This window comes from Lampris incognitus, chromosome 1 (genome assembly GCF_029633865.1).
Source record: "Lampris incognitus isolate fLamInc1 chromosome 1, fLamInc1.hap2, whole genome shotgun sequence".
In the NCBI taxonomy this organism is placed as follows: Eukaryota; Metazoa; Chordata; class Actinopteri; order Lampriformes; family Lampridae; genus Lampris; species Lampris incognitus.
The window spans coordinates 127,952,094-127,968,681 of NC_079211.1; the positions used below are offsets into that span (position 1 = coordinate 127,952,094).

General features: G+C 42.0%; 1 protein-coding gene across 1 annotated transcript; it reads left to right on the forward strand.

The window, feature by feature from the left end:
* The first annotated feature begins 779 nt into the window (after positions 1-779).
* rabl6b (RAB, member RAS oncogene family-like 6b) lies at positions 780-14,780 on the forward strand. Its single transcript, XM_056287952.1, has 15 exons — positions 780-909; positions 1,430-1,564; positions 1,997-2,044; positions 2,702-2,754; positions 7,254-7,342; positions 7,657-7,797; positions 8,211-8,316; positions 8,618-8,721; positions 8,814-9,247; positions 9,835-9,988; positions 10,335-10,538; positions 10,837-11,116; positions 11,346-11,532; positions 13,385-13,443; positions 13,791-14,780. The coding sequence occupies exons 1-15, from the start codon at positions 780-782 to the stop codon at positions 13,980-13,982; spliced, it is 2,316 nt and encodes a 771-aa protein (XP_056143927.1). The 3' UTR covers positions 13,983-14,780.
* The last annotated feature ends 1,808 nt before the right edge of the window (positions 14,781-16,588 follow it).

A 16,588-nucleotide genomic window follows, 5' to 3' on the forward strand; every position in this document is an offset into this window, starting at 1 on the left:
TGAGCCTGGCTCTCCCTTCTCGTTTTGCAACCTTTGCTAAGCTTGAGGCGTCGTTTCCATTGTTTGATTTAAATGATTCCAGGGAGAATTTGATTCAAGGAATAGCACAGTAATCTTTGGCTAGCACTAGAGCTTGCTAGCCGCATAGATGGCTAATGCCAGCTAGATGACGTCAGCTGACCAGTAGATTAATCACACTTTTATTTAAATAACGCATTTCGTATATTAAAATGCAACACAATTCCCTTTGCATAATGTTATAGTGCATATATAGAGAGAAGGTATTGATAGAATAAGAAATAAGCCAGACCAAACGAAAACGTCTCGACAAGCAGATGTTCGTAGTAGGTAGATGTTAGTCTACATCGCTTTAGTGTCTTGGTGATGTAGGCATAGCCTTCAGTAATGTGACGTTGTGACTATGTAACTGTTTTCAGAACTAAATTATGCTTTCATTTTGGCTTTGCATATAGTTCCAACTTACGTATTTGACTGTGTTTCATTTTGTTCTTACAGATGATGTCCAAGACAGCATGGCAGTAACCGCTACCACTTATGTGCAAGAACATATGGTCAAGTTTAAGAGAGTAACAGTCAACAACAAACGAATAAGTGGTTAGCAATAGTGTTAAACGATAATTGGAATCATCTTTGGAAATATGGATCCTTAAAAAAATCCGTTTTTTTAGTAATTAACAATTCCTCAATTATTGTTCAACAAAGCTTTGGCTCAAGCAGTTTAACAATCTTAAGTGGTGACTTGCTCAAGTCTTGTCAAGATGTTTTCAGCATTGAAGAAGCTTGTGGGTTCCGAGCCTGGGCAGCTCAGGGAAAAGAACATTCCTGCTGGCCTGCAATCAATGAACCAAAGTCTACAGAGACGCTTCGCCAAAGGGGTTCAATATAACAGTAAGTAATCTCATTTCTCTTCTCATAGATGTGATAATTATCTCAATGTATATGTTCATTTGTGCTGGAAATTCTCCTGTCATAATCCCTGGTGTGCTAGGAATCCCCTTTTTTAAACTTAATTTATTAGTTTTATTTGATTATATAAATACGAGGTTTCTATGAGTCTAGAAAGCATTAAACATTCAAAAAAATAATTTAAACATTTTCAGATCTTGAAAATTCCAGGCGCACTAGTGAAAGCAGATGCTTTTCAAAACCAATGTACATATAAGTAAAGATTTTGAGGTGTTGCAGACCCTTTACCAATTTGCACATCACAACATTTTTGTATGTCCTATTTTCATTCTTGAATAATAACCTTAAGCTATCAACTGAAATTGCCTTGTGTATAGTCAGGTTAGCTGTCACTTGACTAAAATCTTCATAGTCAACCAATGTATTGAGGTTTGGGTTTTTTTTTCTCAGAAAACTAGTTATTGATGGTTAATTGAATAAACATTGATTGTTTTCCTTCAAGTGAAAATAGTCATCCGAGGAGACAGAAATACTGGCAAGAGTACTTTATGGCATCGGCTGCAGGGCAAGAAATTCTTAGAAGAATACATACCCACTCAGGAGATCCAGGCTACAAGTATCCACTGGAATTACAAAAGTAAGACTCCAGTCCCAACGTTCATATCCTCCTGACTATCATGAGGGTTTCAATATTCTTACCTTCTTGATTCCTTTTGATGGGCTTTATTTTCACTTTTGCTCATGTAAGCGTTTGACATGTGCTGTTTCTGCCTTGGCTAATTACTTCAGTGGCACCATATCAAGGTAAACATTTTAAACTGGGATCTTTAGAGTTAACTCTAGCTAACTTGTGTATCCTTATTAATTGTGTTAGCGATCTAGTTACACATTTAGTAAGTCTTCTCCCACCTTGTTTCTTTGCTTCAAACATTCTGCTAATTTTGTAGCTGTCACAATTAGTGAATTAGAATTTGTCCAAACAGTCATGTAATTACTAAAACATTTGATAGTTGCTTTTGAATTGTTGATTAATGTTTTTTATATTTTTTTTTATATATTTTTCTCTCAGCCACTGATGATGTGGTCAAGGTGGAGGTTTGGGATGTGGTAGACAAAGGTGAGTGTTGTCACATACATCAAATGAAAGAATACATTTCAATGACTCACTGTTGCTTGCCTCACCTGTAAGGAGTGGTAGTGCTGTAGTCACTCATAGTAGATTGCATAGATATGCTGCAAGGTTTCATAACATGATATACATTCATGCTTGCTTTGTATTTAGCGATACATGTCCTCAGTGTTGATAGTGTCTTTCTTGCATCTCTCTTGCACTTACCTCAGGCCAAAAATATCCTCTACCTGAAGGTGTAGGTGAGCGCCATTATAGTGTATAGAGAATAGTCTCTCGTGTGCTGTGGATTTCAAGCTCCTGTTGCTCTGTTATCTGAATGCAAACATTCTCAAGGCTTGCAGTTGCCAAGTTTGTAGTGTGGCTTAAAATGAAATCTGGTTGATTTGCTTCTGTTAAAAAATAGTCTTGAGTGCTTGCACTGTGTGTGCCTTGAACTGAAGCAAGATGTTGTAATGTGGCTTGTCAGGCTGTTTAAAATTGTAATTTGCAAACAATGCTTTCAGTAAGAAAAGGTATTCTGTTGCTTTGCTTGCTTTACCCATGACAATTTATGGTAAAGCAAGCAACCGAGTTATAGATTGGTTGGTGTGTCTTACATAGGGCAATTACAATTCATATTTTTCTGCTCTGTCTTTCTTGTAGGCAGAGGGAAAAAGCGTGGGGACAACTTAAAACTGGAGAATGAGCCCCAAGAGGTGATTATCATATGACCATCATGTGTTTCAGGGAAGCCGCTTTATGTAGGTCCAAGAAGGTGTCAGCATGGAGAGCCCTTGGAGATTGTATATCACAGATAATTGTTAGAGAAAGTTGAATCAGTTCAACTGGGCACAACATTTATTGAGAGAGAAAAATTTCATCACTGATCTAGGTGTCCTCTTCAGTCTCAACTGACTGCAGGTATCCCCAACTTTATAAACAATACAGTGACATAACGACCGAAAATAATGATCAACAACAACTTAGTTTTGTATGACGCCTTTCAAGGAACCCAAGGATGCTTTACACTAGATAAGAACAACAACAAAGGGTGTCCGGGTAGCGTGGTGGTCTATTCCGTTGCCTACAAACATGGGGATCGGCGGTTCGAATCCCTGTGTTACCTCCGGCGTGGTCGGGCGTCCCTACAGACACAATTGGCCGTGTCTGCGGGTAGGAAGACGGATGTGGGTACGTGTTCTGGTCGCTGCACTAGCGCCTGCTCTGGTTGGTCGGGAAACCTGTTCAGGGGGGAGAGGGAACGGGGGCAGAGCATGATCCTCTCATGTGCTACATCCCCCTGGTGAAACTCCTCACTGTCAGGTGAACATGTATCGGAGGAAGCATGTGGTAGTCTGCAGCCCTCCCTGGATCGGCAGAGGGGGTGGCGCAGTGACTAGGACGGCTTGGTAGAGTGGGGTAATTGGCCTGATACAACTGGGGAGGGAAAAGGGGGGGAAATCCAAAAAAGAAAGAAAAAAGATTTAAAAAAGCTCAAAAAACTATAGTGGCCTTAGTAAAAAGGTAGGTTTTCAGTAGTCTTTTAAAATTGCCCAAAGAAGCAGCGTTGTGGCTCTTTGCTGGAATAGAGTTCCAAAGGGTAGGGGCTTCCACACTAAAGGCTCTATCCCCAAAAGTCCGCAGGCTGGTGTGGGGGATGGAAGCAAGCCCGTGTCTAAGGACCACAGATTCCAGGATGGAATATAGTGGTTGAGGAGGTCTGATATAGGTACTGGGGGGGTAAGGGCATGGAGGGATTTGTAGGTGACGAGGAGGATTTTATAGGAAATGCGGGATTTGACCGAGAGCCAGTGAACGTGGACAAGGGTGGGAGTGATGTGTTGCCAAGGGTTGGTGCGGGTGAGCACCCTGGCAGCTGAATTCTGCACATACTGAAGCCTGTCTAGGGCTTTGCTAGGTACCCCAGACAGAACTCCATTGCAATAATCCAGACGGGAGGTGTTGAAGGCATGGATGAGGGTCTCTGCCACATCTGAGAGTAGTGGCCGGAGTCTGAGGTGAAAGAAAGCAGATTTGGTGACAGATTTGATGTGTGACTGGAATGAGAGAGGAGAGTCCAGAATGACGCCAAGGTTGCAGACTTCTGCGGATGGGCAGATGGAGCAGCCATCCACGTTGAGGAGAAGATCTCCAACCTTCTGGAGTAGCGCCTTGGGAATCACAACCATGAGCTCAGTCTTGTTGCTATTTGGCTTGAGTAGATTTGATGACATTCAGTTTTTTATTTGGTGGAGGCAGTTGATAAGGGATTGTGGGGGGAGCTGAGAGGATTGTCTAGTGCTGAGATAAAGCTGTGTGTCATCAACATAGCAATGGAAACTTAAACCGTGGTCAAGTCAAGTCAATTTTATTTTTATAGCCCCATATCACAAATTACACATTTGCCTCAGTGGGCTTTACAGCAACACAAAATCCTGTCCTTAGACCCTCTCATCGGATTAGGAACAACTCCCTAAAAAAAAACCTTTAACAGGGAGAAAAAAACAGGAAGAAACCTCAGGGAGAGCAATAGAGGAGGGATCTCTCTCCCAAAATGGACAATGTGCAATGGATGTTGTGTTTACACAATTTACAGAATACAACATTGAAAGAGGATAACAGAATTATAATGGAATTATAGAATGTATAATTGAATTATAAAATGGTGGCGGATGATCTGACCAAGGGGGAGCTTGTAGATGGTAAAGAGGAGGGGTCCAAGCTCAGAGCCTTGTCATGCCTTGGTTGACTGGGGCTAGGATGGAACTGGAGTCTGATGGTGACAAACTGTTTCCTGTTGGCGAGATATGACTAGCCAGGAGAGAGCTACATCAGTGAGGCCTAGGTATTCAGATAAGCGATTGAGGAGAATGGTGTGGGAAATGGTGTCGAGGGCTGCAGAGAAGCCCAGGAGGAGAAGAATACGGATGTGGCCGGAATCAACAGCAATGAGGAGGTCATTGGTGATTTTGATAAGGGCAGTCTCCTTGCTGTGGTGTGCTCTGAAGCCAGATTGGAGGGGTTCGTAGAGCTCATGGTTGGATGTGTGCTGATGGAGTTGGGCAGCAACTGCTCTTGCCAGGATTTTACTGAGAAATGGAAGATTGGAGCTCGGCCAGTAGTTAGTGAGGTCATCAGGGTCCAGGCCGGGCTTTTTGAGGATGGGGTTGACTGCAGCTATTTTAAAGCTGGAGGGTACTGTGCCAGATTCCAAAGAGGAGTTGATAATGTCCACAATTATGGGGCACAGGGTAGATAAACATGTCTTGACCAGGATGGTGGGCATGGGGTCCAGAGAAGAAGTGGAAGCCTTGGCCATGGTGACCAACTTAGTAACTTGGGGAGCATCCACAGGGGAGAAAGAGGAGAGGTAGCACTTAGGTAGGCACGCAGCAGGGGGAGCAATATCCTGTAACTGAGGTGCAAGCAGGGGGGCAGGTACCAGAAGCCGGTGGTGGATGGGATCCACTTTGGCTTGGAACAAGTCCAGGAATGTGGAGCAGAGGTCAGGGGCACCTGAAGCGCAGGGGGCATCAAGGGGGTGAAGTAGTTGGTTGATGGTGGAGAACAGCATTCTGGGGTGATTTTGCTGGTTGCCAATGATAGTGAAGAAGTAATGCATTTTGGCCTGGGAGAGAGCTTCTTTATAGGTCTTCACATGATCTTTAAAGGCCTCAGGGTGGACAGTGAGGCCAGACCTTTTATAGAGCCTCTCCAGTCGACGACCAGTGGCCTTCATGATGCAGAGTTCGGTGGTGAACCAGGGGGCAGGATGGGAGAAGCAGACAGACCAGGTTTTGAGGGGGGCAAGAGAGTCCAGGTCTGAGATAAGGCTGTGTTGTAGTGGGCTACCAGGCCATCTGTTGTGGTGTCGGGGGGGGGGGTCGGGTTAGATTGGACACTATCATGTCAGTCAGGACTCGTGTACTCACTGTCTTGATGTTCCTGAACCTGATGGTATGTTTTGTGTGCTGCCTGGGCAAGGGGACAGGAACAGCAAAGTGGATGGCATGATGGTCGGATATGGCAAGGTCCAGGCACTTCGAATGGAGGGGAGTTGCACCAGTAGAGCAAACCAGATCCAGAGTGTGACCTTTGGCATGGGTGGGACCTTGAACATGCTGTGTGAAGTTGAAGCAGTCCAGTAATGACAGGAATTCATCTGCAAATGTGCAGCTATTGGAGTCCACATGGATATTGAAATCACCTAACAGGAGTGTAGATGGAGACATAGAGCAGACAGAGGTGATTAGCTCGGGTAGCGCAGACATGAAGGTAGTGGAGGCTTTAGCGGGGCGGTAAACAAGGATCACCTGAAGCTGTGCTGACCCAACTAGTGTGAAGACAGCACACTCAAATGAGGAGACAGACAGTCAGCAATCCACAACAGATCCTACGTGCAATGAAAAGCAGAAATTGATTCAGATTGAGAAGCGGCGACATACATGCCAGCGTCCTCTCAGGTCTGATCGATTTCATATGCAAATTACTGTCACAGTTAACTAGAGCTTCAGTGGCAATGTGTACTATTCACAGATGATTTGGGAATGGTTGCAATCACAGCATTGTAAGTTGGCGACAGATATACACTTAGCCCCCCCATCTCGGTTTAGGGATGGTCGTTCCCTCTTCACATTGATGGCGTCTTTGACTCCCCATTCAAACCAGCATTCCTCACCTATCAAGGATGTGCACATCCTCTTTTTTGAAATAGTGGCCACCGGCTTGTAGATGGGTGTAGACTGTGGAGTCCTGGCCTGAAACATTAGCTCTTCTGTGTTGTGCCATCCTCTTGGCCAACATCTGTTTGGTTTCCCCAATGTACAATTCACGGCAATCCTCCCGGCACTTAACAGCATACACTATATTGCTCTGTTTGTGTCGGGGAACTGATCCTGGGGGTGGACTAATTTCTGGCGTGTTTTGGAGTTTGAAAGCAACTGAGACATGTATGAAACCGATCGTTGTTTTCGGTTATTATGCCACTGTATTTTTTATAAGGATGGGGATACCTGCAGTCAGTTGAGACTGAAGAGGTCACTTAGATGAGTGATGAAAAAATTCTCTTTCAATGAACGTTTGTGTCCAGATGAACTGATTCAATTTTCTATGATTTTCTTACCTGGAATATTGAGCGTGTATAAAAACAGCTAGGTTTCTCAAATCCTTTTGAAAGTGATGCTTTATTACCAGACAAATGCCGTTTGTTTTATAGTCTGACGAGGTGGCCTTGGATGCAGAGTTCCTGGATGTGTACAAGAACTGCAACGGTGTCATAATGATGTTTGACATAACGAAACAATGGTAGGAGTCCACTGTTGTAGCTTCTGTCTCCTATGTTGTGTTAACAGTGTCTTATCTGTAAAGTCACATGCTATGAAATGTATTGAGACATAAGGTTGTAGTCAGTCTGCATTTGGCTCTGAAGCTTAGAGTGTTCAGTGGCCAACTTGCTTGACGTTAAAGGCAAAAGGATTTGAAACAGATTTGCTCTGAGATCACTTAAAACTCTACCAACAATCACACAGGCCTTCTTGAACTGTTCATGCCTAACCCTAACTTGGAGGATTTGTAACACAAGTGGCTGTTGTGTTGTGTTATGTTGCTGCCCTTTGCAGGACTTTCAACTACATTCTGAGGGAACTCCCCAAAGTGCCCAACCATGTGCCAGTGTGTGTCCTGGGCAACCACAGGGACATGGGCGAGCATCGCGTCATCCTCCCTGATGATATCAGGGATTTGATTGCTGGGCTCAACAGGTGAGTAGCACAATTTATATTGTAATAGGGTCTGATTTAATAGGCAGGCAAAAACAACAACACTGAAGGAATGCTCAAGGAAAATCTATTTGTCATTAAAATCATGTTTTCCAAGCTAGAAGAGAGAATGGCATAAAGCTAAAAATATACAATAGTGAAGTAAAAAAAGATCACGAAAAAAACCATGCCTGGCTTGAAAGAAGTGTAGTGTCAAGCTTGGTTGGGGGTAAATATAAGTATTTTTGATGGGAAATAATTGCAAAAAAAAACACCAATATTTAGATAAATCCCCAGTCAGTTTTATATGGGTAGTTAAAGCAAAACCTGAGATATTCATGTAATAAAGGAACTATCAAGCGCCTCAAGCTTTAATTCCATGCAGTTATACCAGTAATACCTCTGATGTCCTATAGACCAATGGGCTCATCTTATATCCACTATGCGGAATCCTCCATGAAGAATGGGTTTGGCTTGAAATACCTACACAGGTTCTTCAACATCCCCTTCCTGCAACTTCAGGTTATTTTTTATTTTTTTTATTTTTTTTACCCTCTAAGTCACCATCATTATTATTGCTGTGCCTTCTCAAGTGCTTTACTGGATGGCTGGAAGTATGCATACGGAAAAAAGATTGGCTCTCCTCCATAGCCTTAGTCATATGTAGCCTTATTTTTATACTAATCCGGCCTTGCTGTCTTAACTCACCTCCTGTGTTGCAGAAATATTTATTCTAATTCATTGTTAGTCATTCATCCAACGTGTCTGTGTGCGTGTGTGCGTGCGCACGTGTGTGTGTGTGTGTGTGTGCGCGCACACGCAGAGGGAGACCCTTCTGAGACAGCTGGAGACCAACCAATTAGACATGGATGCCACGCTGGAGGAGCTGTCTGTCCAGCAGGAAACAGAGGATCAAAACTATGAGATGTACACACTTTGTTCTTTACCATTGTGTAACCTGGTTTGACATTGTTGACGTTTAAGCACACTTTAATAACTGACTGTTCATAATTCTGCAGCTTCCTGGAGAACTTGGAGTCTCGCAGTAAGGGCTATGGCTCTCCCGGTGCAGCCAATGGACAGAGTCCCTCCTCAGGATCCCAGTCCCCCATTGTGCCCCCCAGTGGGGCTTCTACGGGCAGCTCCAGCCCTGGCACCCCTCATCCCTTTATCCCTTCTCAGATCCTGCCACAGTCCCAGCCTCTGTCCACTTCTCCTCCTCCTCCTCCTCTTCCTGCAGCTGAGGTTAGCCATGCTGCTTCACCCATTTCTGAGCCTAAGCCCTTGGAACCTAAGCCCTTGGCCCAGTCCCCTGAGCACCTCGGACACTCGCAGACCTCCACAATGTCGGGATCCCAGACCTCAGCCGCAGCCCCAGCCCCCCAGAAACGCAGCTTCATCTCCCGCTGGTTTGGCTCTCCTGCAGCTATTGAGGCTCAGGCTGCTGCATCAGGTGAATCAGTTTTTACAGTATTAAGCTGCATGATACTGACAACAAAAAGAAATCTTTTTCACAGTTAATGTTGTGATTCAGATAAACTCAAGACACATCTAATTTCAATTGGTGTATAAAAATTCTGCTACTATTGCTTGTGATTTATTGCGCTAATCCAAGTGCAAGATATGTAGTGGCCAAAATCTTGATTCCTTGGCAGAACTTGAACATGTTTTACGGTCACTTTTTGTATTAGAAAAACTTGCACCTGGTTATCATTGACAAACTGTGGCAGAAAATACAGTTTTGATCTTTTTGCCTTCTTTACCATATATCCCTAAATGAAACAAACCAAGTGCATAGAAAGTAGTCATATGCTTTAAGGCTAAGTAGTTGAGAAATGCAGAGCTTGTGAACGGATCAAGGCACTGCCTGGTGCTGGAATTTGATGTGATTCCAAAGTTTATCAATTTTTTTCTATTTTTTTTTTTTACTATTATGCAGCCCGTGCCGGTACTGCTAGTCTAGACTTCAATGGTTAAAAACCAACTTTTAGTCATTGAATAATTAACTTATCTAATCACTTTTTTTTTTTTTTTTTGAAGATGAACCCCCTGCACCAGTGTGTCCTGCTAAGGTTCAGAGTGTAGATGACTTTGTTCCAGATGAGAGATTGGACAAAAGCTTCCTTGAGGATAGCCTGCCATCTAAGTCTAAGGTGGTCCAACCAGCGAAAGCTCCTGCTGTGGACAGTGACAGGTGAGATGTTCGCCTCAATATTTCTGTGATAATGTATTGATATTTTAGTCTGGCTCCCACCAGACACAGATAAGAAGAGTTACTCATAGTGATAAGGATGCACGGTCACACAGATGTGGTGTTTATTGGACATTGTGGTCCATCGCAAACACAATTTTCACCAATTGGCCACCCTGCCACAAGAGTAGAATTGTTGTGCATTCCTGTCTTGATTCTCTTGCTACACTCGAGGACCTCGCAGATGATGCTGCATCCATTGTTCAGATTAACTCTTATCATGCAAGAAAGTTGGAATGTAATGATAAGTCACAAAAAGGCGCCTTAAGATTTTTATTTCCAATGTCAGTGATGGGGAGGACAGAGGGAACCCCATGGTGGCGCATTTCCAGGACGAGCTGGACCCAGATGACACTGAGGCCCCCCTGCCCCAGATCAGAACCCTGCCACCAAGTAAAGACATAACTCTGACAAGTGACGAGGAAGATGGAGAACTTCCAGCTCCTGTTATTACACAGGACCAAGATCTGAGCAGCGAGCCTGAACTGAAAGAGTAAGTCTCAAAAAAGAATGACGTGGTCTTTCAATATTTAAAAAAAAAATCAGAACCGTTGGTCTTTGTTTGTCTGTTTGTTGCAACAGAAACTTGTTTATTTTGCTGCCTACGCTACCCATACAGGGTGCCTTGTTGTGTTCGGTTTTGACATAGACACTCATACCAAACATAAATGTCAGTAGTAAGAGGATTGGGAGAGCGAGGAATTAATAAGGGTTTATCAAGTGGAATTCTTTCATCTCCATTTTTATTAAGTGAGTTCTGTTATTCCTTTGCATTTGTCACCTTATTCTAGGCCTGTGATCAACATAAATCTAAAGACTGGGTCTGAAGCGCCGGAGCCCAAAGTACCTAGTCACCAGCTCCATACCGGAGCACCCATCTCCCTCACTCTCACCCCAGCAGCACCAACAGAGCCGCTGGCCCGACACCAGGGGAAGAAGAAGTGTAGTACCCCAAGGGCTGATGACTCTGACACGGATCCAGAGGCCCCTGTAGCCCAGCAGATGCTCTCTTTTGTCATGGATGACCCAGACTTTGAGTCAGAAGCATCAGACACACCAAAAAAAGCTAAGGTAAAGCGGAGGGGGCTTCCCGTACACTCCATAGTCCGCACAGAAATAAATCATTCAGAGGTTACCCCACATCATAAGTGTTGGTCAACTTTACTGTTGAAATATGTACTCAGGCTTGAGAGTTATTTTGGATTTTATTCACACATATTACATCTGTCGTTTCCTGCTAAATACATTCAGTGGAACCACTTCCTCAAGGTTTTATGTTTGTAACCCTCGTTCTCCTCAGGATATGTTCCCAGTAAGGGATGAGCTGCTGTCTGACCTGTCTGATGAAGACATCCAGGTAGCCACGGTTCAAGAACCTGTGAAGCCCACCGTCATCTCCTTCAAACATAAGAACGACTCTGACTTGTTTGGACTTGGCATTCAGGAGGAACCGGCAGCAGCCAAGGACAGCAGCGAGGAGCAGGAAGGCATGTCATGCACATCCACCCTTCTTAGCCTGTCGCTGTTTAATTTTGTTGTCTGGTTTTTTATCCCCTCCGACCCCTCCTGCTCTCTGTCATTCTTTAGTACATCTTCAATTCCTACTTAATCATTTAATTCAGACCTGCAATTTCCCTTCAGATGTGCTCTATCCACTTAAAGGGAAACAATCATGATTTTCAACCTTATCTGTAGGAATAACACTCCATTAGCAGCTATAATACTGAGCAGTCCTCTTTGTGTCTCTAAAACACTGCCAAAATTGTCTGCTAAGGATGTCACTGGCAGACAATCTGAATGTGAAAACATGAGTGCTGTCGATCAATTAAGAAAATTAACAAATTAATCACTGAATTTGCTGTGATTAATTGCAATTAATCGTTTTTTTTTAATTAAGACAAGCTTTTAATTATATTTAAAATAACGGAATTGATATAGAGTCAACACAAAGGAAGTATAATTTAATTCAAATACTGTTGTTTAATAGCATCTTTTTAACTTTGAACACATTCTCTCCTGTGAACTACAGATTTCCAATAAAACCATCAAGGCCATCAAAATTGACTGTCAGTTTGAAAGGCACATTTCTTATATGCACTAATAGAAATAATAGCAGAACCCACACCTATATGCTAAAGTGCCAGTCAAATTTCAAAACCATCAAGGCCATTAAAATTAGATATCAGCTTAGAAGGCAATAATTTCTTGTATACACTAATCCATCCATACATTATCCAAACCGCTTATCCTGCTGTCAGGGTCATGGGGATGCTGGAGCCTATCCCAGCAGTCATTGGGTGGCAGGCGGGGAGACACCCTGGACAGACTGCCAGGCCAACACAGGGCCCACACACACACACGTTCACACCTAGTGACATTCACAACAAAATGTTCAAGTGCTAGTTCAATTTAAAGCATCATGAATTAACAGCGTTCAATACATGTTCATCACAGAACCCCATATATGCCCTAATGACACAGTATAGTAGAATATCTAATATTCTCCATGAGGGGATAATGGCTGGAATAAATAAAGCCTACTGCTATGAGAAAGCGCAGATGGAGGCTATGCACTTTTAACAGTCCTGCGAGGAGCAAAGGGGGAAAAAGACAGCTCTCCACGTGCCAACAAGCAGGAAGGAGAGTGCACAACTGAATCCCCCGATATGCCTGTGAAACAGTCTTGAACAGCCGCCACAGGAAGTAAACAAAACGCAACTGCGTTAATTTTTTTAACACGTTAAATATTTTAAATTAGTCGCAAAAATTAACACGTTAATTTTGACAGCACGAGAAAACATACTTCTTGGTTTGCCGTTAAGTTGTGTCGGCATAAGAAAATGTGAATATTAACATACAGCTGTATAAGAAAATTAATTATAATGCTACATTATACAGCTGTACGTTGCATTGATGGTCACATTTTCTTATGCAATGCAGCTTATCGGGAAACCAGGAAGTATGTTTTTACATTCACGAAGGTCCCCTAGTGATGTCATCAGCGGACCCAATTTTGCCGGCACTTTACAGACACACAAAAAACTGCTTAGCATTGGTTATGGCTGCTAATGGAGTTTTATCCCTGCAACATATGTAGAGGTAATGTAGAAAATGGGGATTGTTTCTCTTAAGTCACAGTTATGGGTCACTTTAAGCTAGTAATTAGTGATTTAAATGTAGCAGGAAAAGATATTAATTTCTCACTCTAGTTTATCTTTAGGTTTCATGAAAATCCCATAAAAAGGATATCATATTAAACTTGATATACTATGTATTACATCATCCCCTCCTAGAGCAAAATTGTGTGCCGTTTTTAATACGTGTCTGGTCTTCTTTAAGGGGCAGAAGGCATTCATCCCTCAAAAGAAAAAAAGAAAAAGAAGAAGAAAAGCAAAGAGGTAAGTATTGTACCTGGTTGTTTTTTATAAGTAAAATCATTCTGAAACTTTGATTTCCACAATGCCATTTATTTATTCTGGTGGAAAAAAATATAACCTGTAGTTAATTGTGCAGGTTCACTATCTCCAAAAAAAAAAACAGGTTTTTTTTTTCTGGGAAAATCTATTTTTCACATTTTTTAATCCAACCAAGGTTTAAGCTTGCATCTGTCTCATTAAAAGCATCTTTGAATTTCATGTCATCAATCATTGTGTAAGAGGAGATAAAAAGGTCTGAATTGCTGTGTGAGACAAAACTTTTGTAAAGGTGAATCCTGATGTTTATTAATGATCTCCTCTCTTCTCAGGAGGATGAAAAAAACAAGAAGAAACACAAACACAAGAAAAAGGAAAAGGATGAGACAAGCACCGGCGATGACAAGGAGAAGAAGAAGAAGAAATCTCGGCCCAAGAAAACTGAAGTGGATGAGCTGGAGGAGTTTTTGGGTGGCAAGGCGGGGTCATCCAAAAGAGAGGGTGGAGACTATGAGGAACTCTAAAGGAAAAGAAACCTTAAACCCCAATTTTCATTGAGACTCGAGCAGTAGAACAGGCGCAATAACTTAAGTGGTCAATGTCAAACTGCTGGTTCCTTGACTTGTCCGTGCATAAGCAAGCCATACGCAAGGTTACCAATAACATCCAGGTTAAACGCCCCCAGGACTATGGTATGTGTATTTTGCTTTGGATTTTTCTTGTGTTTCTAACCCACCTGCATCACTGCTCTCACTTTGACTTCATTCTGACCAATAAGAATACCAAAAGCAGGCTGAGGTGTACTCTAGTGAACAAATAGTTTATCATTGGTGGAGTCATCAAGGACTGGCCCTTTGTGCTCTGAAAGTATTAGATAATGTTTGTTTGATGTTTTCTTTGAGTTGACACACTCTTTAAGAGGACCCCACCCTAAGTCTGCCTATGTAAATAATGTTTCTGTCTGGTGTGTGAGTGTGGTCTGAATATGGGTTTGGTGTTTAAAATTGAGAGCATGCTCAAAACGATGAAAGACGCCGGAGAGACTTCATAGTCCACCCTAAGGTTTGTGTGTGTACACATGCACACACACACACACACACACACACACACACACACACACACACACACACACACACACACACACACACACACACACACACACACACACACGTAAAGGACTCGAGCTTTAGGAAGACACACACACCGCCCAGAAAAAGGTGAGAGGGAGATCTAATTTATATATATCCACAGTTCACTGGGTCCATGGTGGCTTCAAAAGTGCTCAACAGGATAAGGAGCAGGAATAGCGTTTTTTTTTTTTTTTTTTTCGGAAACCGTCAATGGTGTTGATAAAAGTGCTCAAGACTTTTACTCCGCTTCTCATTTGTTGAGCACTTTTATCAACACCATTGAAGGTTTAAAAAAAATGCAATATACACACACACGCACACACACATACACACACGTCTCATTTCCCAATCAGTGATATTTAATGGTGGAAATTTTGCCATGCATATGTGCGTTTATTTTAAAACGGTGCCCACTGCAATGAAAGGAAGTGACCTATCATTTAATTTATGGAAATGAACACTAGCCACCAGCAAAATGTTTCTAAATATTGATCATGGCTATGGGAAGCTTGTCTACACCACCAACTGGCAGGCAACCAGTCCTCATTTGGACAACCAACTCTGTTAAGATAAAGCGGCTGGGGGGTTTATTATTTGTTTATTGGCCACAATTGCCAAGGAGTTCCCTGCCCTGCTAACACAACTTCCAAATAACCGAAACTCAATGGTGTCACATTCACCCATTTTATTTCTCAACTTCACTACATGGGCTACATGCTTTCAAGTTAGTCCTCTGCAAATGCCTTAAATCAGGTTGTTATAAGGGAATGATGTGCCGCTTTCCTCATGAACCATTTTAAGTGTTCTTAAAGTAAACAGTGATAACTATCAGTTTAGGTTGTTAGATGCAAATGGGTCCAGAATGTAGCTCTTACCCATGAAATTTCTCTTATTCCAAGGGTATAGGTTACATCATCACTAATATAAAGCCCACGAAGAGATTGCAGTGAATCAATCCATTTTTGTTTGTTTGTTTTTTCCGGTGCACACATCAGAGCAATCTTCCCATTTTTAGAATATTAAATGGCTAATGTAATTTTCTCTGTAAGTGCTTCTTTTGCAAGATTTTCCTCAATTCTTTATCCTTGTATTTATTGTTTCTGTTGTTGATTTTGTGGAAAATATGGTTCACGTTACTGTAAACTGTGCAGACATTGTACTAAATGGTCAGATTGTCCTCGATACACTAAAATGCTTCATGCGGTTTTCCGAACTATTGCTCATCCCATTTTTGGATTTTTTTATATTATTAACTCATCATTTGTGGTTTACGTTCCAACACTTGTTTTCTTGAACGGAAATGTATTTGATGAAAATTGGTATGATTCCCATCTTATTTAATGTATTTTCTTTTTCTGTCAACTGCCTCAAATCGCCTGCTCAAGATACTGGAAGATAACTGATGCAATGACTGCTACAAGTTTCACTGAAAAAAATACAATGTGCTGATTCGATAAGGCTCTACTTTTTATGAAGAGTTTTAAAAGCGAGGACGACCACACTTGCCTACATTAGACTTCATGCAGAGAGGCATCAAATCACACCAACTTGTGTGATGTGTATTTTAGACATATTTTACTTTCAAAATCTTGAAATGAATGGTATGACAGCTTACACTTTATTTAATTCACATAGACTCATGGTTACATTCTGACGGTTTTACATTTCCAGGTTGAGACTATGCAGCATTGATCTTGAATACTGTATGCGCCACTATTTGGTTTTTTCATGTGATGAGGATAAATGCTAAATCACAGTTTCAAGTGAAGCATGAGACTTATATGTATAGCAAGAAAAGAATGTATAAAGTATAAATGTGTGTATATATATATGTATATATGAAGAGCTTTGCTCCATAATGACATTTACCATGAGAGAAGAAAAAAGACACTAAATTCCCAGAAAGGGACCGAAAAGCTCAATCAAAGATGTCTGCTAAAAACAGTCAAATTTCTCGGCCCGTGATTAAATTTACTTTTCTTTCTTTTTTTAAATAGAAA